Source organism: Empidonax traillii, unplaced genomic scaffold (genome assembly GCF_003031625.1).
Source record: "Empidonax traillii isolate 1590-97213 ecotype Southwest subspecies unplaced genomic scaffold, ASM303162v1 scaffold45:size3623477, whole genome shotgun sequence".
In the NCBI taxonomy this organism is placed as follows: Eukaryota; Metazoa; Chordata; class Aves; order Passeriformes; family Tyrannidae; genus Empidonax; species Empidonax traillii.
The window spans coordinates 2,123,881-2,146,715 of NW_020955238.1; the positions used below are offsets into that span (position 1 = coordinate 2,123,881).

The following is a 22,835-nucleotide window of genomic DNA, read 5'->3' on the forward strand; positions in this document are numbered from 1 at the left end:
TGTTTTTTATAATAAAGGCAGTCCACCATCAAGCTTGTCTGAGCCTGACACTTTTCTAGCTTTTATTCTAAACTCTTCCTCTTCAATTGTAGGTACATTCTGAGCAACTCTATAAAAGATACTTTATTGCTGCAGTATTTGTATAAATACCATTAAGCCATAAAAGAAGAGTAGTGAAATTCCTATGCAGCAACACTTTAATGTTACTAATGCTAAAACCATGAAACTAAAAGGGCATCTAAGTACACTTTTTTAAATGTATGCAGGTCTCTGTTTTTAAATTACTTTTTTCCCCTGTCAGTTTCACCACCTGTAACTATAACATAGGTTGTGCTATAGATGTAATATAGATAGGTATATATTTATATACATCTATGTGTATCCACATTATTCAAAATACTGAAAAGTAATTGTACCCCTTTTATTAGTCATAGCTTGCTTATAATTGAAAATACAAGCAGGATCGCTCTACTTTTGAATACCTTGGCAAGAAAGTACATCCACAGAAATTATAAATGGATAGGTGCTTCCGGAAAAATAAAAATCCATACTAATCTGATTTCAGGTTCTGGTTTAGGGTTCATTGCAAGTATTCCCCTAATGAATGAATTTTATTACTAAATGCTAATTACATAGCAGTTTACTGCAGCTCAAGAACTGCAGAAGTGCCAGTCAAGAGTCTTAATTTGAGACTACTCTAGAAATGGTTAAAGATGAAGAAGCAGAGGGGTTATTTAAATTACACAGTTCTTTTAACAATATGCAGGTGTTTTGAAATCCCTTTTTAAACTGCTGCAGCTTTTCTTTCTTTCTTGATCCTGGGAGAGGTGCTAATCTTTATATAAAAAGACCTATTTTCATCACTGGATAACAAAAGCATGTATGCCACTTTTTGCCACTTAATTTTTCATTTTTTTGTTTATTTCGAAGTCCTAGGAAACTATTGCAAGCCTTAGATCAGATATTTCTCACTTTTAAGTGGCTAAAACAATCTAATCACATCAAAGTCCTGTCATTAGAAACTTAAGAATGTAAGAAATTAACACAGGACTAGCAGTGTTTTTTGGTTCTTAGTCAAAAGCATATTAAAATCTACTTTAAAATAAATATATGAGCTCTTGGAGAATGTAATTTGACTTGTTTATATACTAAGTATTTTATCACTGTCTTCTGGTTTTTTCCTCCAATAATAGTCCATGTTTCTCATCTCTGCATAATTTTTGAGTCTCATTCTTCCAGTAACTTCTTTGTATTCTTGGTTTTCAGAATGGTCTATTGCCATTATAAGGAGAATGGTTTGGTGCAAATTTGTTTGCATAATAAGGATACATATTGTATGTTTGTATTTTTAAATACAGCAATGGGTCTCCTGCAAATATTATACTTAAAAAATGAGTAGTGTACCCAACGCAGTATTCCTTTTTCTTGCCTAGTTAGTCAAAAATAAATGTCTTCTGAAATATGTGATTTTTCTGTGTGATAAGTACAGAACTTACAGAAGTAGCAGTGTGTGAATAATTTTAATGGACAATTCTGGCATCTGCAGTGGCAAGGGAAACTGTTCAGAACTTAGAATTAAATAAACTTCATTTTAAAACCTTCAGTGGAGAAAGAAATACAAAGATAATGTGAATACAGAGCTTCAAAAACATACCTGAGATTACAAAAATGGAGTTCACACCTTTTATTGCTTATTTCTTTCAAATTCAGCAGTTGAAAGGGTTTTATATAAAGGTAGAACTAGCCTTTCAGCTGTAGGAAATGTTAACTTTAAAACCTTCTGCTATACAATGCTGTATCCAAACACTGAATTTGTAAAATTATGTAGTATCTAACATTGCTTGAAAGGGTTTCTCTAACACAGAATTGATTCCCATTTTCTAAAACTGATATCTATGCATTCAGGACAAGTTTTCTTTTTTTTTTTGTTGGTTTGATCAGCTCTATCTAGACATTCCAGTATATTCCAGTTGTATTCCTCTCCTCTTCACATTTTCAGCATTTGTTTATATAGACCAATCTTTATTTTAACTGTTCATTAGAATTCCTTTGAATAAGCTAACTACTGATCCATCAAAACACAGAAAGGTCTCCCTTGTCCTTAAAATGTAAGAGCAGTTTACGTAGCTAAAAGGACCATCAGTTTTTTTTTTTATTATTACAGCAGGTCTCTAAAGTGCAATATCTAGTAGTTTTCATTTTACATAAACATAACCTGAGCCACACCTGGAAATTAGGGAAGTTGCTTTCTTCCAGTATTTCTGTAACACAGAGAGAATAATTGCATATACTTCAGTTATGTATTAAATATATTCTTACAGAAATTCATCTTTTGTAAAATTTGTCAGCACCACAAAAGAACTATTGCAGTGTTCTTTGTGCTTGGCCACAGAATTTCACCCCACAGTTTCTGCATCAAACCCTAAGCATCCATTTGCAATAAGCATACCAAATAAGCTTTTTATTTTCTACAGTGATAATTTTGTATAAACAATAATATATTGGGTTTAGTAGGGCCTCCTTAACAATGCACATACAATTAAAAACACTCTCAACTATTTTAGCTCTATGTTTGGAAAGCAAAGGAATAAGAAATTTCTGACTCACTTTCACCTATTCAAAGGATGCTTACCAGAAAAAGCTATTAGCGTTTTTAAGTAACTGGCTTAAGAGTGAAATACAGTCAGAAGGAGAACTATGTTTAAACTTAATCATTGTATACTGCAGCTTTGACATTTTTCATTAAGATGTTCAGCCTGTGAGGACCTGAGGGTTTTGAGAGTATTAGTCATTAATTCACACGTTTTACATATACATTTTGAAAATAGTGTATAAAAAAAATCTGTTTTAAATAGAAGCAAGTGCAACTTTGGAGCCTACAAAATATTAAAGTTTATCTTGATCCTGTATTACATGGTAAAGCATTTTACAGCTCAAACTTTACTGATTTTTACTTAAGAGAGTTCCTAGTTGGGCAAAAGAAAAATTAAAATGCTTAAACTTTTTAAGTGTCAAATCGTATGCACACAGAAAGTTAATTTTCAAAATATTAATGTATGTAAAACAACCCCAAACCAACAATTCAACTGTCTGATTTTTATATTGCATAAACAATGTTCTTTTTAAACTTACAGTAATTAGAATATTATGCAAGAAAATGTAATTTTATAAGTATTTTAGCTCTAACTTGAACTGCAGGATCAGTGCCTGAACTGTTGCATCTTCACGCAACATTATATGGGAGAGATGTAGCATCAGTGTTGAAATAATCAGTAATTGGTGGGAAATGTTATGTACATGTTCAAAGTGCAATAAAGGGTTAAATATGGAACTTTCTTCAGTGTTTTTTTTTTCATTTTTTTAACACTTATAGGATTAAACTCCATTAAATTATCACTATTTTCTGTAGTTTCAGTTGTGTACCTGCAGATTTATATAAATATATAGCAGGTTTATCCAGATACCTTAGGATCTAAAACTGCATTAGGGCGAGTGAGGTCTTCCCACTGTAGGATAGGGTAAAAGCATGGAGAACCCAAGGAAGGCTGCCTCTGGAGACGTGCTACCTGGGGCAGAGGCAAGCGAACTCGAAACTAGTTTTCCTTAAATACTTTATTTATAGCTAGCTGCCTGGTTTTGAAACTTCAGTCCTTTCATGTACTCAGTCTGAGTGCAGCTCAGCTGTTTGCATCCGAGCGGTTCCAGTTACTTCCCTGAAACTTTGGTGGGAGAGCAAACACTGCTCCTGCGGGTTTTTGCTGGCGGGGGGAGGGGGGGGGGCGGGGGCGGGGAAAGGTGTGTAAAATGCCGCTCTCGGCCGGGCTCCAGCACAGCTCCCGTGCTGCACCGTGAGCTGCAGTTCCCGCAGGGCCGCTCCCCGCACACCTGGCGGGCCGGGGGCGCGGCCGGGCCGGGCCCGCCCCGCTCGCAGAGGCCGCCACGTGTCGCGGCGGCTGCGCAGGCGGCGGGCGGGGCGGGGCGGCGCGGCCGGGAAGATGGCGGCCGGGATCCGGGAGAAGCAGACAGGTGAGCGCCGGCCGTGGTCCCCGCCGTGCGGCGCCTTCCCGGGGCTCGGGGCAGGGAGGGAGCCGGGCCAGCCGCACGCTGCCGCCGGGGGGCCTGCCCGTATCCTCGCGGGGCGGGGCATGGGCGCCGCCTCTCCTCCAGCGGGTGTTCGCGCCCTCTCGCCCGGCTTGGGTCTCCTGGCAAGGGGGTGGCGGCGGCCCCTCCACCGCCCTCTCCCTCGGCGGCAGCTGGGACGCCGCTCCACCGCCTCTGTTCGGAGGCCCCGGGCCGCGGCGTTCACCGGGGGGCTCCGGCCCCGCTGTGGCCCCCAGGCCCCGGCCGTAGGTGCTGCGGGGTGTGGAAGGCGCCCCCGGGGAGGAACTGGCCCGGGATGGGGATGGTGCCTTCTCCCCCAGCTTGGCTTCCTCCTGCTCGTGAGAAGGATCAACGGGAAATAGCGTTAAATAAAGCTGCTGTTGTGATGCTCCTGTTACGACAATACTGTGTACTGACCCTCAAGAAATTGAGAATACGAAATTAACAACTAATGCAGGTTTTCTGTGAGTAAAAGGTTTGTTATTCGGTCCCTTCTTACACATTACTGAGTCCTTAATTGACTCTTTTATCTCTGAAGAGCCTTGAATGTACTCCTAAAGCATTAGAGGATGTCGGCTCCACAGTCCTCTACTTCCCTTGCTTGCCGAAGTTGTTGTCAGTTGTTTAGGCTGCAATCCTGTCACTTTCTCCTTGACAACTGCAGTATCTTTGGTGGTATAGACAGTTCTGGATGCATTTGTTTAGCATGAAATGTTTAAAATTACCTGCCAAAAAAAGTCAGAATCTCGGTGTGGGCTTTAAGTATTGACTAGTATGCTCCGTCTTTTTGTACCAGGAATCCTTTCTGCAGTCTCATTCCGGTGTCCATCTGCCATTGATAGTGCTACTTGATGTTCCTTTCCAATCCTTTGCTTTTCTTCTCTTTGCTACCATTCTAATAAAACCCATTTTCTTTGCACTCGTATTCTGTACAGCTTTATTCTTTTCTTTTGTGCTTCACCATGTTCATGGAGTGGGTTGGGTTAAAGATCATCTAGTTCCAACCCCCCCTCTGCTCTGGGCAGTGACACCTTCTGCCCAAAGCCCCATCCAACCTGGCCTTGAACACTTCCAGGGATGAGGCATCCACGGCTTCTCTGAATAACCAGTTCCAGCATCTCACAACCCTCATAGGAAAGAATTTTTACCTTATATCTAATCTAAACCTACTCTCTTTCAGTTTTAGGCCATTCCCCCTTGTTCTATCACTAAAAGCCCTCGTGAAAAGTCCCTCTCCAGCATTATTCTAACCTGCTTTAGGTCTCCCCAGAGCGTTCTCTTTTCCAGGCTGAACAAACCCAACTCCTTCTGCCTGTGTTCATAGGAAAGGTACTTCAACCTCCAGATCATTTTGGTGACTCTTTTCTGGACTTGATTCAACAGGTCCACATCCAGAGCTGGATGCAGTGTTCCAGGTGGGGTCTCACCAGAGCAGAGTAGAGGGACAGAATCCCCTCTCTTGCCCTGCTGGCCATGCTGCTTTTGATGCAGCCCAGGGTACAGTTGGTTTTCTGGGCTGCAAGTGCACATTGCCAGCTCATGTCAAGCTGGCATCTACCAACTCCCCCAAGTCCTTCTGCTCAGGAGTGCTCTAAATCTGTTCTCTGCCCAGCCGGTATTTGTGCTTGGGATTGCCCCAGCCTAGCTGCGAGACCTTGCACTTGGCCTTGTTGAACTTCATGAGGTTTGCACAGTCCCACCTCTCAAGCCTGTCAAGGTCCCTCTCTATGACATCTCTTTGCTCCAGCTTATTGAGGAGGAATTTCTTCACGGAATGGATTGTTAAACATTGGAATGGCTGCCCAGGGAGATGGTGAAGTCACCATCCCTGGAGGTATTCAAGAAACAACTTGACATGGCAATTGTGCCATGGTCTAGTTGACAAGGAGGCAGTCAGTCAGTGGTTGGAGTCGATGGTCTCAGATGTCTTTTCAACCCTAAATAATTCTGTGATTCTGTGGCCTCATCACGCAGCTTGATGTCATTGGCAAACGTGCTGAGGGTGCACTGAGTCCCCCTGTCCATTTGCTGATAATTGTTACTTGATTACTTCAGTCATTTTACCACTGGACCTATGTTGTCTTCTCTTGGGTCTTTTGCTAGGAGATAGATTGAGGAACTAAAAATATATGGAAAAAGGGAAAGATTTATTATGATTTAGTGTTTTTATTACTATGTATATACACTATCTATTGTGACCTTTATCCTGGTTCATAACCAGTCAAAGCATATCATTGTGCAAGCACGGTAAAAACGTGATCGTTGCCCCAGGGAACATTCAGCAGAAGTGTAAATGAACTGGCAATATGAGTACAAAAAAAGAAGCTCAGAGACTTGAGTGTTTGTCTTGATTGTCACAGCACATAACTGTGACAGTCTGATTACTGTCTTCCTTCACAGAGAGCTTATGCCAAGTTTTACTTTAACTGATAAACTCTGCAAAGCAGCTGTTTCAGCTCCCATAGTACCAAAATACATAACCATAGAGCTTTAAAAAAAATGCTCATAATGGCTGAAGATGTCACTAGTGGTGAGGGACCAAAGAATCCAGGAGCAGCCTGTAATCAACTTTCAGGGCTGCTCCATGGGATTTTAAAAAGAAGAAAAGAAAAAAGTGTGAAGAAAGTGGAAGGCTGGTTTCCAGGGAGACTTAGGACTCACTGCTAGCTTGGATCTTCCCATAGTCACATTTCACTGCTAGTAATGTGATTTGAAAGGACAGTACTGAGGAGGAAGCAGGGACAGGCTGCGAAAGAGGACTTCGGAAACATTGCCTGGGCATGTGTTAGGTGTTAGGAAAGCCAAAGTTCAAGTGACGTTGAATGGTGCCGCCTATATCTAGAGAAATGAGAAGTGCTTCTGCTACAAGGTTAGTAGCAAAAATGTGAATAAGAAAAAAAGGTTGGCTCATTGCTAAATGGACCTGGTCATTTAGAGGCGATAGGCACAGATAAGGCTGAGGAATACAGTGCTGCCTTTGCCCCAGTCTTCACCAACAGTCTTACAGGCCTTTGTGTCACTTTGGAGTCAATCACAGAGTGAATCCTATTGGAAAATACTTCTCATCACATGAAGGAAAAGGCAGGCATGGATCTATGTATGGTAAACCATGCCTGACCAGCTTAATTGCCTCCAGTGAGAAAATGACTGGACTTGTAGGCAACAGGACAATAGGAGTGTGTCATTTACCTTCCCTTCAGCAAGGCTTTTGACATGTTCTTGTATCTAGGTTAGGATGTTACGGACTGAATGAATGAGCAACTAGATACATAAAGCAAAACGGCTGCATGATCAGGCTCAGAGGGTTGTGATTAATCAGACATAATGTACCTAGAGGCTAGTAACAACTGGAGCACCACATGAGTGTATTCTGTGATCTTTCCTATTTAAAATCTCTTACTGGTCACCTGGAGGAAGTGTCACAGTATACTCTGATTAAGTGTGCAGGTGACAGCAAACTGGGGGAATCTGTTCTATTTGAGGGCAGAGCTGCCACTCAGAGGCACCTATATGGGCAAGAGGAATAGGCCAGCAGAGATCTTACGGAATTTAACAATGACAAATGTAAATTCCTGCACCTGCACCTAGAAAGGAAGAACCCCTCGCAATATACAGGCAACAGTGTTTTGCCAGACCAGAGAACAGTTTGGGATTGCCAGACTGATTGCTGGAGAGCAGCACTGCTGAAAAGGCCTGCAGGGGTTCTCAGTGGACAACAAGCTGAACATGAGCCCACAATGAGGCCCTGCATAGCAGCATCCTGGGCCGTGTTCACAGGAGCACAGCCAGCAGGTGGAGGGGTGTGATTATCTCCCCTGCCCAGCCCCAGGAGACAGAGTGTAGTACTGCATCCACTGTGGCTACAGTGCAGGAAAGCTGTCCAGCAGTTGGAGGGAGTCAGTGGGGACTACCAGAGTTATCAGGGGCTTGAGCACTGAGGCAAGACTGTAGCAGTAGGGCTTGTTCTGCATGGAGAAAAGGTGGCCTCAAGGGGACCAAACAGTAGCTCCCTAATACCTATGGGCAGCACTGAGAAGATGGAGCCGGGCTCCTTTGTACTGGTGTATGGCAGTAGGGTGAGGGACAACTGGCATACATTACATAATGTAAATGAGATGTTTAAACTGAGTATAAGGAAAAGCTTTTTCCTCACAAGGACAATCAGTGCCATAGGTTGCACAGTGTGGTTGTAGGATATCCACCCCTGGAGACTTGACGGGATAAAGCTCTGAGCAACCTGGCCTAGACCCTGCTTGAGCAGCAGGTTGGATTAGAGGTTTCCCAAGGTCCTCTCCAGCCTGAGCTGTCCTGTGATACTGTAAATCCCAGGGAACTGCACTGAGTATGCTCACAGGCTTCATTTAGCCAGAGTCAGAAGTTAACTGCTTGTACTGCTTTCTGTTTATGAGCAAAGTGATATATGTTGCTCTGATTTTCCTCTTTGCAAAAACCTGTTCTGATTTTGGTTATGAATTTGAAGAGAATAGCCACTAATTTATAATGATACAAATAGTCCTTTGCTGTTAGTCAAAGATGTGAGAGCAGCACATAGTGTGTTGTTTAATAAGTTAACTGAGGAAGGACTCATTACTTAATAGATTTATAAATTAGAGGTAGGTGAAGGAATCTGCTTTGGTTTCTGTGTTGAATGGCAAGTTAAATGTAAGTTCATTCATGTTTCTAAGAGTTTTCTTTATGCAAATTAAGGATATTTTTGTTCCCCTTAAAGCAGCAATTTCTTCATATGACTTCTCAAAATGTTTTAAAATGTGTATCAGTTTTAGTCAGTTATAAAGGTATTTTTTGTTTGTGTGTATAGTGTTGTTCCAGTGGAGTAGGAAAAGAGATCAGGGAATAAAGCAAACCAATTCCTACTGCCCAGAATGCACTTTAAGGAAGATATTGGACTTATTTTTAAGGCAAACCATGTCATATAGCATGTATAACTAAGGAGAGTTAATGTTCTGTGACTTGCTTCTTTTCCTTTTGCAGTGTCTTCTGGACCCCATAAATTCTATCTGACATAAGCCACTTGTCTGTCAAAGCTATATAAAAGTAATGAAAATTTTATTTGTTGCCTTTATATTTCATGATGGTTTTCATCTCAAATAAAATATATAATAAAACACTGCTAATGTGTTTAATCACTGTTGTTGAAGTGTAAAGAGAGTAAAGAGTTATTTGCCTTTTTTTTCTAGTGGCTTTGAAACGTATGCTGAACTTCAATGTTCCTCCTGTTAAAAACAGCACAGGAGAACCAGTATGGAAGGTAAGAACTATTTGAACAGGAATGTGAGAATTTTATAGCGTTCAGGAAAGTTCAGATTTGCAAATTTTACTTGAGTTCATCTTCCCTATGTTATTAATTTTTTCCTGTATTATAAATACACAGAATTGATTATCAAAACTGCTCAGAAAAATTCAGATACTGGTTGCTTGATGACCAAATGACTAACTGATTCTTTACGCAATATTTAATAAGTAACTGAGGAGAATATTTCTGAAATATACTTATGTTTCATTTATACCATCGGCAAAAGCTTGCATGATACCTTATAAGTATTATAAGTTGGTCTCTTCTCCCAGGCAACCAACAATAGGACAAGGGGACATGGGCGCAAGCTCTGCCAGGGGAGGTTTAGGTTAGATGTTAGGAAGAAATTCTTTACAGAGAGGGTAATCAGGCATTGGAACGGCCTACCCAGAGAGGTGGTGGATTCACCATCCCTGGAGGTTTTTAAGCAGAGATTGGATGTGGCCCTTAGTGCCATGCTATAGTAATTGGAGTTGGATCAGGGGTTGGACTTGATGATCTTGGAGGTCTTTTCCAACCCAATCTATTCTATGATTCTATGATTCTATAAGTAAACTCAAAGTCAGAAAGAAGCCCATACAAAGGGAAGAACTACTGATAACCTTGAACAAGCTGAGCTCAAGCTACCTTTATTACCTTTAAAATGTAACTTGTAGTTCATGAGAAGTTGTTGTTACTACTACAAAGCATACATTCTGTCTCTTCATCTGTTGTCTTTTTTCACTGATTCCTCTCTGGGTCTCCTGTCTCCTCCATCTCTCAAATGCAGTCAGAAAAACTCTGCACGTATAATAACAAATTTCTGACAGCTGACTTGTTTGTCAAGACAGTTTGCAGAAGATAGATGTGATGGTTCTTTTTCCCCCTTTATATCTGAGTTTCTTCTTGTTCTTTTTTATATTTTATTTATTCATAAGCACAAATGGAAGTCTGTGGCAAATTAATGATTTATTTTAAATTGGTAGATGTTTAAGCACTTTTCAGGTTAGGGTAGTAGTTTCCTAAATCTGAATTCCTGCATCCACTGTGTCCTATATTCTGCAGTATCCACTTTCTACAGCACTTTTTAAGATGATGTGTATCTGTTTCAGGTTCTCATTTATGACAGATTTGGCCAAGATATAATCTCACCTTTGCTATCAGTGAAAGAGCTGAGAGATATGGGGATCACTTTGCACCTGTAAGTATTTTTTCAAAATTTGGATTTTTTTTCTAAAGAGAACTTTATTTAATATTCCTGCAAATCATGAACAAAACAGTGAAAAATCAGAATAAATAACAACTAAAGTTTATATCCTGACTTGTTCCTTAAATCCGATGGCATTATTTAGAATCAGGGAGCGGAGAGAGGGTTCCAAACACTGTTCAGTAGGATTTCTTCCTAAGTACAGGAGGCCCCTGTTCAAAAATTACCCAAGAGGTATTCTTTTGGAATATGTCTTTACAAATCCCTCTGTAATCATATATGTTAAAATTATATTGGCACAAACTCTTTCATGGGACTGGGTGTGTTTTTTGTTTGTCTTTTTACACATAGAATTTGTTTGCTGTCAAACATATGGAATCTTTAAGTATTATTTTAAGACATTTCTCATTTCTTTTTCCCCAGATTACATTTACTTAATTCATTGTCATTCCTTAGCTTTGGTAATAATCATGAAGAAACTTTGAAGATACATTTATTTTTTAAAAATTTGATACACTTTTGCTAAGTGAAGGCTAGAAATAGAAACACAGTTTAAAATTTTAACACATTAGCAGAAATGTGAGAAAATCATCTAAGAACCTTGCCTTTAAGCAGGAAAGGCAAGTTTAACAGAATGAGATATGCAGGGATTTTTTATCATGTCAACAGTTTGCATGTGAACCTTGTGGATGCAGTATTTTAGCTTACTCTGAATGGATAATCTGTTTTTGAAGATTTCTAAAGCCTTTTCTCAATAAATAATGAATAAACTTTGGAGACATTTATTAATATATTCAGCCAAAAATTATACAACTGTGATTTTTTACTTTTCTTTTCATGTTTCATTCTTGCTAAAAATATAGCTAAATATAGGACAACATTGTGGAAAATTACATTTACGTGTACAAATAAATAATTTCTTTAACTTTTTTAATTTTACATATATCAGAGAAGCAGCACATTACGGATATATTTTTTGTTCCTGTCAGGCTTTTGCATTCAGATCGGGACGCTATTCCAGATGTTCCAGCTGTTTACTTTGTAATGCCAACAGAAGAAAATATTGACAGAATGTGCCAGGTAACTTGCATGCTTAATGATTCAGATGAGTGGACACAACAGCGTGTGAAGTAATTCTGCACTCACTGTAGTGTGACTGTTCTATATATAGTTCTTGTGTATGTCTAAACACCTTTGCTGACATTTTTGACACATAAAAACATATTGGTCATAAAAATATTGCACAAAATGTTTACACACAAAACTTCCATTTCCCAGAAAATAGAAGGGTAAATATGTCTTGTGTGTTTCAGAAAGAGGCTTTAGGAAGTGAAAAGACAAGAGGCAGTGGGTACAAAAATTCCATTTAAACATAAGAAAAAGTTATTTTAATGAGGGTGGAGAAACACTGAAACAGATTGCCTGGAGAGTTTGTGGAATCTCCATCCTTGTAGATGTTCTAAACCTGACTGGACACAATTCTGAGCCACCTGCACTGTTTGATGCTGCTTTGAGCGGGAGGCTTGGATTAGGCTAGTCTCAGTTTTTTACATTCTCTGGGAGGAGATGGAAGGTTGATATCTTTGCCAAAAGAAAGAAAAGAGCAAAGGGTATTTCGGTCTGCGGTAAGGTGTGGAATAGTGATTGCTGTCTTTGAGATTAAATTTCATTTCCTGTTTTTTTGCAGTTCTATGTTAGGTTGTTTATATCTGGATATGTAATCAAAACACTGTACAGAGGTGTATGAACAGACAGCCAAGCACTTCTGAAAATTTAGCTTGACTATGGGTAATTGTAACACTGTGTAGTAAAATTATGTGGGTTTTTTTTAATTAGTCAGAAATATATTAGTACTTTTTGAGGAAAAGGGTTGTGTTTTTCCTTTCTTTTAGGATCTTCGAAACCAGCTTTATGAATCTTATTATTTAAACTTTATTTCTGCCATTTCAAGAAGTAAACTGGAAGATATTGCAAATGCTGCTATAGGTGCTAATGCAGTATCTCAAGTGGCTAAGGTAAGAAAGTCTCCCAGTCCCTAATGTTAACACCATTACAGGTGTTATTGCATTTTTATTGTCAGGCATACTGGGTTAAAAAGGGGAATCTACAGTCATCTCATTAATGCAGCTTAATACCATACTTGGGCTTAGTCAAAAGTCCAAGTACTGCAAGACTTTTGTGCTAAATAATAAGAGGTTTCAGAGTATTCCTGATCTCATCAGCTAATTGAGTGCCTTTAGTGCATATATGTTGAGGTGGGGTTTTAGCTCCTAAATACATAAAAAGAGCAGTATGAGTGCAGTTGTCATTTTAAATAAAATTTTGTACAAACATACTCTTCTTATGAGTACACTCCCATACCTTTATGATTTAAAGGCAGGTGTCGGGTATTTACTCTTTTGTTGGATACCTGTACCAAAACCTGTAAATTAAGTAATTATTTTCATACATAATTAAATACATTCACTTTTTCTCACTCCAGTTAGTACTACTGGCATGAGACAAAGAACCTGTTGTGAAATGAAATGAACTCTACATGTGTTGTTTAAGCCTTAGATCCTCAGCAGGAGTAAGCTGGTGTAGCAGTGTAAACTAACTTTCTTAAATCTGTTTTTTTGTTGTGATATCCCATGAATAGTTTATTCCATGGAGAGATTTAATTTTTTTCCTGAACGTATGGCTGTGTTACAGAAAAGTTAGAATTCATGAGCTATAATGTCTTCTTGTTCAGATATTACCCTCTTTCCTTTGTCCTGCCTGAGACCTTAGTGCTGCTTGTGTTGTAGTCCTTCATGTTCACAAAAAATGAACCTATAATATTGGGATGTCCTCCATATGTGTTTTTTTAGTGATGTTTGGCTACTAAAAATTTGTCCACAGAAACAGTTGAACTGTTCTGCCAATTTTCAGTGCTCTGATATTTTGTATTAATCACTCAAACCTTAATTTTGTATTAATCACTCAAACAGACTTTTTAATTAATAAATTATATCTTGCATTTCTTTCTTTGAATAGGCATTTCTGTAAAATGTTCAAAATTAGGTAGCAGTAAATCACATATGAGGTTTTTTAAGCTTCACTCTGGACTATTCTGACCACTATTCCTTAATTTCTAGGTGTTTGATCAGTATCTTAATTTTATTACTTTAGAAGATGACATGTTTGTATTGTGTAACCAAAACAAAGAACTTGTTTCATATCGTGGTAAGTAAAATTTATGTAAAAATTTTACCAGAATGTCTGAATTTGAAATTTACTTTAGAAGTTGTAGCTAATAACCAGCAGTGATTTTATTTTGTTTTGATCTGCTCAGAATTCAGGATAATCTGTTAGATGTGTAAAGTCATAAAAGAAGCAATTATGTGAAAGGCTTTCGTAGACAGAAAAGACACAAAACATTCTCTCTGTTTAGTAATAGACAGGAAGTAATGAGCTTAAAATGCAACAAGAAAATTTCTGATCTTATATTAGGAGCACTTTCTAACATTAAAGGTAGTGAAATATTAGCATAGATTACCTATAAATGTTACGGTATTTTCATGACTGGGAGTCTTTCTGAATTAGTTTCGAGACAGGAATTGCATGGGTTTAACTCATCTTTGAGCAAGAGGACTTAGTAGATAAACCCTCAGGCTCTCTGTGGTTCTGTTTTTCTATGACTGTGTAGAAGGATAGTAAATGGGTAATATTAGAATAAAGTCAATGTTTTAGTCATCCTATTTTACGCTATTCAGATGCTTCTTTTCCATTAAGTTGAATTTTGTAAAACAACAACAAAATGTAAGAGACCTAAGTTTACCTCTGTAATAAATGCATTCCCCCTAAGCTTGCTACGGTGGAGAGAGAGGAACATATAGAAAACATGATAGAACATTTTACTGAAAGGTTATTAATGGAGTTTCTCAAAGGTTGACTTAGCAAGCAGTAATATTGAATATCTGCATTGACTGCTATGGTACAAGAAACAAATGTGCTCATGAAAACAAAATTAGAAGGCACTGACAGTATGCAAGATTACTGGACCATCATAAATTAGTACTTTTTAGAACTGGAAAAGGCAAGAGAGTAAAAGTAAGGTTATTTCCCCTCTGTAAGCTGGGAGACCATTGTTTAGAGGTAACTACAGAATGATAGGCCTCATTAATTTCAAAGCTTTGTCATCACAGAAAAATACAGATGCTGGGAAGAGTCGGCCTTTCTTGGTGCTGATATTTCAGAAACTTGAAACTTCTGTTGCTGCTGTCATCCTAACAGCCAAAGTCAAAACTTCACCTTGCTAAGTATAGTTGCTGATAGAAATTGCCAATATAATCCATCTCCCCTAAGTTCTTAGAGGAGAAAAGCTGGGGGGAAGAAAGCACTTTTAAAGTTAAAAAATGGTCATGGCTGGCCATGCCTAAATGTAGAATGGAAAGCTTATTAATGTTTAGAGCTTTGAAATTCATTTTTGAAGAAAGAGGAAAATACAGGCAATTATGTGAGAAACTTTAAAGGTAAAATAAAGCAAACAAGGATGGAATTTGTGGCATGAATCCTGAAATAGTGCTTGACTTGGGATCTGTGACAAGATTTGGTTTGATGTTTCCTGTTGGCTATTATATTCTTGTCAGTGTTAGTTATTTAAGAGAAATGTTGCTACATGTCTCCTCTTCTGACCTAAATGTGTGAGGGAAATATCTCTTATCTGTCATATGAAATGTTTTATAACTTGGTAATAATCCATAATCTAGAGACTGACAATAAATTTGTTGCAAAAAAAAAGAATCTCCATTACAAGAGGTGGGATTTAGAATTTTAAAATATAGGTAACTGCATACTATAATTCTATTTAAATTGCACAGGTAATTTTTGAGGATTTTTTTTCCTGCAAAACGTTTTCCAAATGTATGGCCATTTCTGTTCCATAACATATGGTTTCCTAGAAAGTATTTAGTAATGTAATACTAACAAAATTCAAAAGTTAAAGTATGCAATCAAAGAGAATTGGAAACAATTATGTAGTGTTTGACCTCAGACAGTAAGCAATAATTTTCTCCCAATTTTTTTCCCAAAAAAAAAGGGAGCAAAAACTAGTATATGTGCTAAGAGGGGCATTTCATGATTTAATCTCTTCTGCAACAAAAGCTGTTGACTGTTAAAAGCTCTTTGGTAAGAAAAGGATTGTTTTCTCAGTATGAAAGTGGCATAACCTTGCTTAACCCTGTTCTTAACTCTTTTCCATGCTATTTTAGCCATTAACCGACCAGATATAACAGACACAGAAATGGAAACGATAATGGACACTATTGTTGATAGTCTCTTCTGTTTTTTTGTTACACTTGGTAAGTTTCCAAATTCTAGCATGTTTTCCATGTTCAGTGAGACAACTAGAAGTTTAGTGATTTAATATAGAAAATTAAAGGCAGAATTAAATCTGTGACAAAAATCTCAATAATTCACTAGGTGGCATAATGACCTTGCTCAGATTATTGCTTTATATCACTGCAAAGTCCAGTAAAGGCTGGACTTCGTGGGAGTTGAGTCTTAGTCTTCAGTATCAATGGGAGAAGAATACTGAGATGCAAAGATCTGGAGTTACTGTTTTTTCAAAATCCTAGTTTGCAGTGAAGATAGTAGTGCTTTGAATTTGGATTTGTAGCTCTCAAAAGAGACCAGACTCAAAAAAATATAGAAGAAAAAAACTCACACAAACCCTGCAAAAATCTAACTGAAATACTCAAGGAAGAGGAAGGTACATTAATTTTATGAAAAGTATACTGATTTATAATCTGAAAATTATAATGCATGTAGAAGTCAATATATCTTTTATTAGGCGCTATTCCTATAATCAGATGCTCAAGAGGAACTGCAGCTGAAATGGTGGCAGTGGTAAGAACTGTTTTTCTAAACACCTATCATTGTTGTAAAACTTTCCTAACACTGTGTTTAGTTTTCTCAATATTAGACAGAGATCTAGTGTTATTGTATTCTTTTCCTTATGAAGGAAATAAAACTGGAAGGGAGGTACAGCCATTTTCCTTTCTGATTTCACTTCCATGGAACTCTTCTGTAGAAATTGGGATGCTATGGAATGAGATAATTAGAAACTTAAATATAAATAATTAAAACTAATCTAGAGTTTATCACAATTTTCTGACATTATGATTAAGATACATCTACACAGTTTAAAAAGTAGCTGTCTGGCCTTGTGTTTTTCTGTGTGTCTTAGTAAGAAATTTTTATCTATCTTACTGGAAAATCCCATAAGTAAAAGACATTTTTACTAAATCGAGCTAAGCTGACATTGAACTTGATCATCAAATAGGGATGAAATGACCAAACTAAATCACAATGAGCAATAGATAGAGCACTATCTTCATTAGGGGTCACTGTGCTTTATTTCTTCCATCTTCTTCACATCTTCTTTGTCAGTGAAACCATAATACTGATTAAACCTAAGCATTCAGTGTCCATACATTTGTATTGAGGATAATGTCATTTTTATGAAACACTTCTGTGGCAGTGTCTGACAGCCCAATTTGCTGCTTCTACCTCTTGGTGCCTCCTACTGGTATTTTCTGTTTGCATGTTTAGGGAAAGGTAATTTTACTGATTGGGAGGAGATTAGTGAACATAAAGGAAATATCTTTGGTGTAGTCCTGGATATAGATATAAATGCTGGAGGGAGAAAATAGAATTAAGATTTCTTTCTTTCCCATGTGCAGGGGACCTAGTCTTCCTGCAGCTAAATCTTTTATAAACTACAAAAACAGCACAATAAATCTTTTAATGCTGATCATATGAAGAGGTTAGAAAACCACTGTTTTGTTAAAAGTGGGTTTGTTTTTTCCCCTCCTCAGAAACTGGATAAGAAACTCAGAGAGAATCTAAGAGATGCCAGAAACAGTCTTTTTACAGGTGACACACTTGGAGCCGGGCAGTTCAGGTATTGTGTTAGTAATGACTATGTATTTTTATTTTTCATATTTCAGTTGTCTGAAATATCTCATTAGGATAAGTCACCACTGTACTGAAAACTGTATTCACAAGAATTTGTTTCAATATTAAAACAACTTAAATACTCTTAAGGGAGTTTTCCAGTCTGTTAGCATAACCCATTTTAAAATTTTTGTAGCTAAGTGTAACAGTCCTAGGTCAGTAAGTCGAAAATAATCTAATGAACCAGTTAATTTTGTTCACCCTCTAAACCAAGCTCATGCAAATACACCGTTTACAGGACTATGATATGCAGTTGAATGTCTGAACATACCTGTTAGCAACCTTTAGTCCAATAAAAGAACGGAAGACCCATTTTCTTATTTGTGCACAATGGTTACCAATTGTAGTTATGTCAAAAGCAAGTGTTTCTCAGCTGATCCCTATATATACCAGAGGAGAACCGCTTCAGGACTACCACTAATTAGATGGTTAAGGTCTGTTAAGTCATGACCATTTGAATCCTTTGTGGGTGCTTGCATGCATCTGATAATGTGTTCTCAGTAGCATCCCTCCGTACTGTTGTTCCCAGGTAGTTGAATATTCCACAGTCTGCCTTAGGAAAGTATATTATGGGAATTTATACTGTACATGAAAAGGTGAGACATGTATTGGTAAGACCGTAGCTGAAGAAAACTGTTAAAATCTCCTAACTGGATATAAAACAGTCTTTTATATCAAATTAAGAGCAGATTTTGGATAAACGGCACAAAAAAAATCAAAAGTGGCAAAATGGAATGAGACTGAAAGGAGGGAGAATAGTTGTGAAATACCAGTTCCCTCAATTTCGTGGGAACTGCTTTTCCATCAGTGGCATTCAGTTGTTTTCCTAATAGTATAGCATCATTACCCTCAAAATTAAAATGCAAGGAAAGGGAAACATTGGAAACTTCAACCAGTTAAATGGCTTCAGACCTTTAGTTTGCTTTTCAGAATCGTTAAGGTGACTAAGGTTCTTGAGATTATATATTGAAGTGAAAATATTTACTGCAAGGAAATCCAGAGCATGGAATTTACATGCTTTTACTATGTGCAAATATACTTCAGCTGGCATGTTTACTGTTGGGATAATGTGTTTAAGGGAAATGGTGGTAATAAATTTCTGTCAGTTCACAGTCTTCCTGTCTTTGCCATAGATTTTTCATGCAGCCATAACCCAAGACCTTTAGGCATTAATGCATTCTTTTATCACAAAATTGAGTATTAATAGAATTACCACAGTGCATCTCAGAAGTTCATAATATTTTTTTTCAGAGACTTTATATCCAAGCAAAGAGAAAAATGAAATTAAACACTCTTGGAAGGGAGATTTGATATTTGAGGTTCATAATGGGGTTTAAGGTCAAATATTACTCACTCAGGCAGTTGTTTGGAACTCAAATCTCTATCCACACAAGATGCATTAGTTAATACCTAAAAAGCTAGTTGCTGTTCAGTGTTTTGACTTCTGTTCGATATTTATATATTGGTAATTTCACTTAGTACAAAATAAAATAATCTTTTTAATATTACTAAGATTTGATTCCTGGAATTTCTGGCAGTGATCAGCCCCAGTGACTTTGGGGAAGGCTAGAGGAGCTCAGCAGTAGGCAGTTCTGCTTTTCATTTGAAATATGATGTAGAAGGTGGCTGATACCACTCAGGATGTTACTGGGGTGTTTTAATCATGTTTAAAGAAGTACTAACACAGTGTCATCTTTTCAGCTTCCAAAGGCCCCTATTAGTCCTTGTTGACAGAAACATAGATTTAGCAACTCCTCTACATCATACTTGGACATACCAAGCTTTAGTGCATGATGTTCTGGTAAGGATAAATCTGATTTTGTTACCAAAACTATTTTTTCATTCAGTTTGTTGTTAATACCACTTTCTCTCTTAATCCAAAATCTGTTTTGTCTGTTTTATTTGGAAGATTTTCTCTAAAACGTTTACTTAGCAATAATTTCTAAAATATTTAAAACGTTGAAATCTTGATATCTTCAAAAGATAGTTAATTCATCAATCCTGGCCTTTTCTGTAGTAGTTCATGATCTTTATGTGATGTAATATCCAAACTCCTTCAAGTGCAATACAGTTTCGAAAAAATAAATGCTTTTAATGGGTTTTTAAACAAATTTTGGTTTTAGTTTGAATTTCTAAAAACACATTTTCCTGGTTTTGTCCACAAGGTGGTGTAGGTGTTCAATACAGAGATACCAAGTGGTACCTAACCCTACTGGAGGAATCTCAGATTTTTTAAATAATTTTTTTGAAATTCGTATAGCCTTAAACTGCCTTTATTTCCTCAAGTTTATTTTGTAATACCAGTAGTAGAAATGTCCGTGAATGAAAGCTAATACTGCTTACATAAGATTTATGCATTTTGTTATAGGTATGGAGTAAATAAAAAATAAGTGTAATTGGTATCTGGAGGCTTTTTCATAATGAGAGTTACTCATGAAAATCATTTCAATATCTGGCTTTGAGAAGTATTTGGGGTTTATTTTTGAGACTGTTAGAGGAATACATGAAATATGCATGTGCACATACGTGTTTGTATACAGAGTTGATTGTGAACTTGTCATGTGAAAGGTATTTGGTACCCCGATCATCCCACAGAACTGTGTGGTTATACATAGGGTGCTGTCCAGAAACTTGCATTGCTACAAAGAAAATATTTCAGCACTAATGGGATGTTTTAGGACACTTGTAAATTCTATTTTATATGATTAATTCCTTCTGACAAGTGCCTTCCTCTTAACTGAAAGGGTGCTTTTTAAAGATAGAGAATTTTTGGCCTAGTTTTTTTAGGAAAGGCATATGTGAAAACAACAGTTTGCACTGAGTTTTCTCCAATAACTGGCTAGAGACTTGTAGGTAGAAGTTCTGAATTTCTACAGGTTTCTTTTAAAAATAGTAAGGAGTAGGATATGGAAACCCGAATAACAATTTTTACAGGTGCAAACACTATTGCACAAGGTCTGTGCTAACTTCACTTTATCACCTGCTAATCACTTAATCAGCAAACACTCACTTGCTCAATAGTAAAAGCACGTGAAGCTCCATCTGTTTGACTCCAGCTCATCTACCATGTAGAGAAGGTAGTGTGGGGTGGCCTCAAGCATGTGTTGGGACAGGACTTCAGTGCATCAAGGTGCAGAGTGATCATGTACTGGAAACTGAGGACTAGTACTACAAATGTGCTGGGGTATCAGAATAACAGTAGGAGAATGATTTGAGGATTGTTGGATATTTGTCTGTACTGCATCAGGCTTCAGTAGTTTCTCTGGAACAACTTGTTAAATGTTGCATCTTATTTTTAACTGAGTGGATAGGATTATGAATTTGTTTAGTGAAATTGTAACCAAGTTGTCTGTGATTCCATGGCAAGGGCAAAAGTTTAATTTCAAAACCAGTCAAATTGTTCAGCTTAAAGGCAGGCTTGCCAGGCTCTTCATGCACTGAGCATAATATTTCAAGAAATAACTGCACTAACCTTTTGAGAGGCCATGAATTTTAACTGTGAAAATGTTACCAAAATGCTGATTATGTAAGCTATACTTTCAAGCAAATTGTTTTTCACTTAAGGTCTCAGTTCGATAGACCAGGAATTCTGTGCAGTGTTGAACTGTATGCTAACCCAGGCACAAAGTTAGGGACAGCACAAAGAGTGCTGCATCTGTTTAGTTTATAACCCTGATTTTTCTACACATAAACAGGCTTATGAGAAGATATTCCTATTTCTAACTAAAAAAACCTTTCAGGAGTGGATACAGAAAAATGGGAGGGGTGGATAGAAAGCCTTATAAGGACAAAATGGGGAGGTTAAACAGAGGAATGCTAATCAATAAGAGTTCTTTTGGGAAAACTCCTTGTAAATGCCAAAACTAACTTAACTTACTGGTGAGTTAAATTGAGCCAAAACGTAGATCTTCATTAAAAATTACAGCAAAATTTGCAATCAAATAAATTTTTTTCCCTTCAAGTTTTTATTGAATATATGTACTTGAAAAACACTCTTCTTTTGCTGAAACATTAAACACATCTTGTAAGATGAGTTGACTGCATGTGTTTTATTTGAGCTGCTTCTACTAGTTTTACTTCTAGCTAGTTTTATTTCTATTCTGGCATGGATCGTTTCTAGTATTTAATTTTAAGTCCTTGCCAAGGGATAACTAGAAAAATTTTAAAATATTATTTGACAATTTCACTTACAGTGATCTATTTCTGTAAACTTTAATGAACATAATAAAGTGGGGTTTATTTCTGGAAAAAACATCTGTTCTAAAAGGTTTGTGACAGATTCTGTATAGCTTAAGATTTGATTCTCTTTATTATTTTTTGCCAAGCAAATGACACCTTTGAAATTTTTATGTTCATGCATCTGTGGAAGAAGAAAAGCTGTGCGGAGAAACACCAACTTTATTGCAAACTTTTGGTTTATCATGAATTCACTATTTCACTAGTGTTTAAAAAAATTTGGGAAAGACTGTGAACATGTAGCTAAATAGTCTTCACAGTGAATAATCCTGTTGCTGTTGTCCTGAACTTCTTGGAAGCTTTGATACATTTGTTATCGATGTGTAGGTGAACTTCAGCCTTAGAAACACTTTTTGTCTGTAACATGGGCACTGTTGTACTTTAGTTTTGGACGGTTATTAGAGCACAGTTTTTGCTAAATAACATGTTTTCTGTGCAGAAAACTGTTTGAAGTTCTGAAGATTGCTCGCATATGAGACGTTCAAATGTCTTTGCTTAATATTTGTTGCTTGTTTGGTTTATTTTTAAGTAAATGTGAATAATTTTGGAGTTCTTATATTGCTACTGTTATTATCTAATTACCTAGTAAACTGTTTTCAGCCCTCTTATGAAGTTCTAATAAATAGCTGTGTTAATTTTTTTTTTTTTTTTTTGGAAACTATTCTAGAAGATATTGGTTGAGTATAAAAGACTGAAAAAATAATTAAAAACTGTCAAATACTTACATAATATTCTTCTTTATTTTAGGATTTCCATTTGAATAGAGTTAACTTGGAAGAATCAACAGGAATGGAAAGTTCTCCAGCAGGTGCTAGACCTAAGAAAAAAAATAAGAAGTCCTATGATTTAACTGCATCTGATAAATTCTGGCAAAAGCATAAGGGCAGGTAAGCTGTGCAGGTACACAGTTTATACTAATTTAGTCAAAACAAATTCTAGGTATTCTTGATATTATGATAGTTCTTTTTTTCGGCTTTTTTGAAAATATTTTATAAGTTTGGAGGGGTTTTTTAAGGTGTA

General features: G+C 37.2%; 1 protein-coding gene across 2 annotated transcripts in view; it reads left to right on the plus strand.

Annotated features, from left to right (window-relative positions):
* Positions 1 to 3,966: 3,966 nt before the first annotated feature.
* SCFD1 (sec1 family domain containing 1) overlaps positions 3,967 to 22,835 on the plus strand; it is a 52,732-nt gene continuing 33,863 nt past the window's right edge. The window contains exons 1-11 of one of the 2 annotated variants that reach the window (XM_027878750.1): positions 3,967 to 4,026; positions 9,300 to 9,370; positions 10,507 to 10,595; positions 11,591 to 11,681; positions 12,494 to 12,616; positions 13,718 to 13,805; positions 15,833 to 15,922; positions 16,414 to 16,469; positions 17,441 to 17,526; positions 19,281 to 19,380; positions 22,563 to 22,702. In XM_027878750.1, coding sequence (XP_027734551.1) covers positions 3,996 to 4,026; positions 9,300 to 9,370; positions 10,507 to 10,595; positions 11,591 to 11,681; positions 12,494 to 12,616; positions 13,718 to 13,805; positions 15,833 to 15,922; positions 16,414 to 16,469; positions 17,441 to 17,526; positions 19,281 to 19,380; positions 22,563 to 22,702 — 965 coding nt within the window. In that variant the 5' untranslated portion in view covers positions 3,967 to 3,995. The remainder of the gene's footprint in view (positions 4,027 to 9,299; positions 9,371 to 10,506; positions 10,596 to 11,590; positions 11,682 to 12,493; positions 12,617 to 13,717; positions 13,806 to 15,832; positions 15,923 to 16,413; positions 16,470 to 17,440; positions 17,527 to 19,280; positions 19,381 to 22,562; positions 22,703 to 22,835) is intronic. The other variant, XM_027878749.1, reaches the window with a different exon arrangement.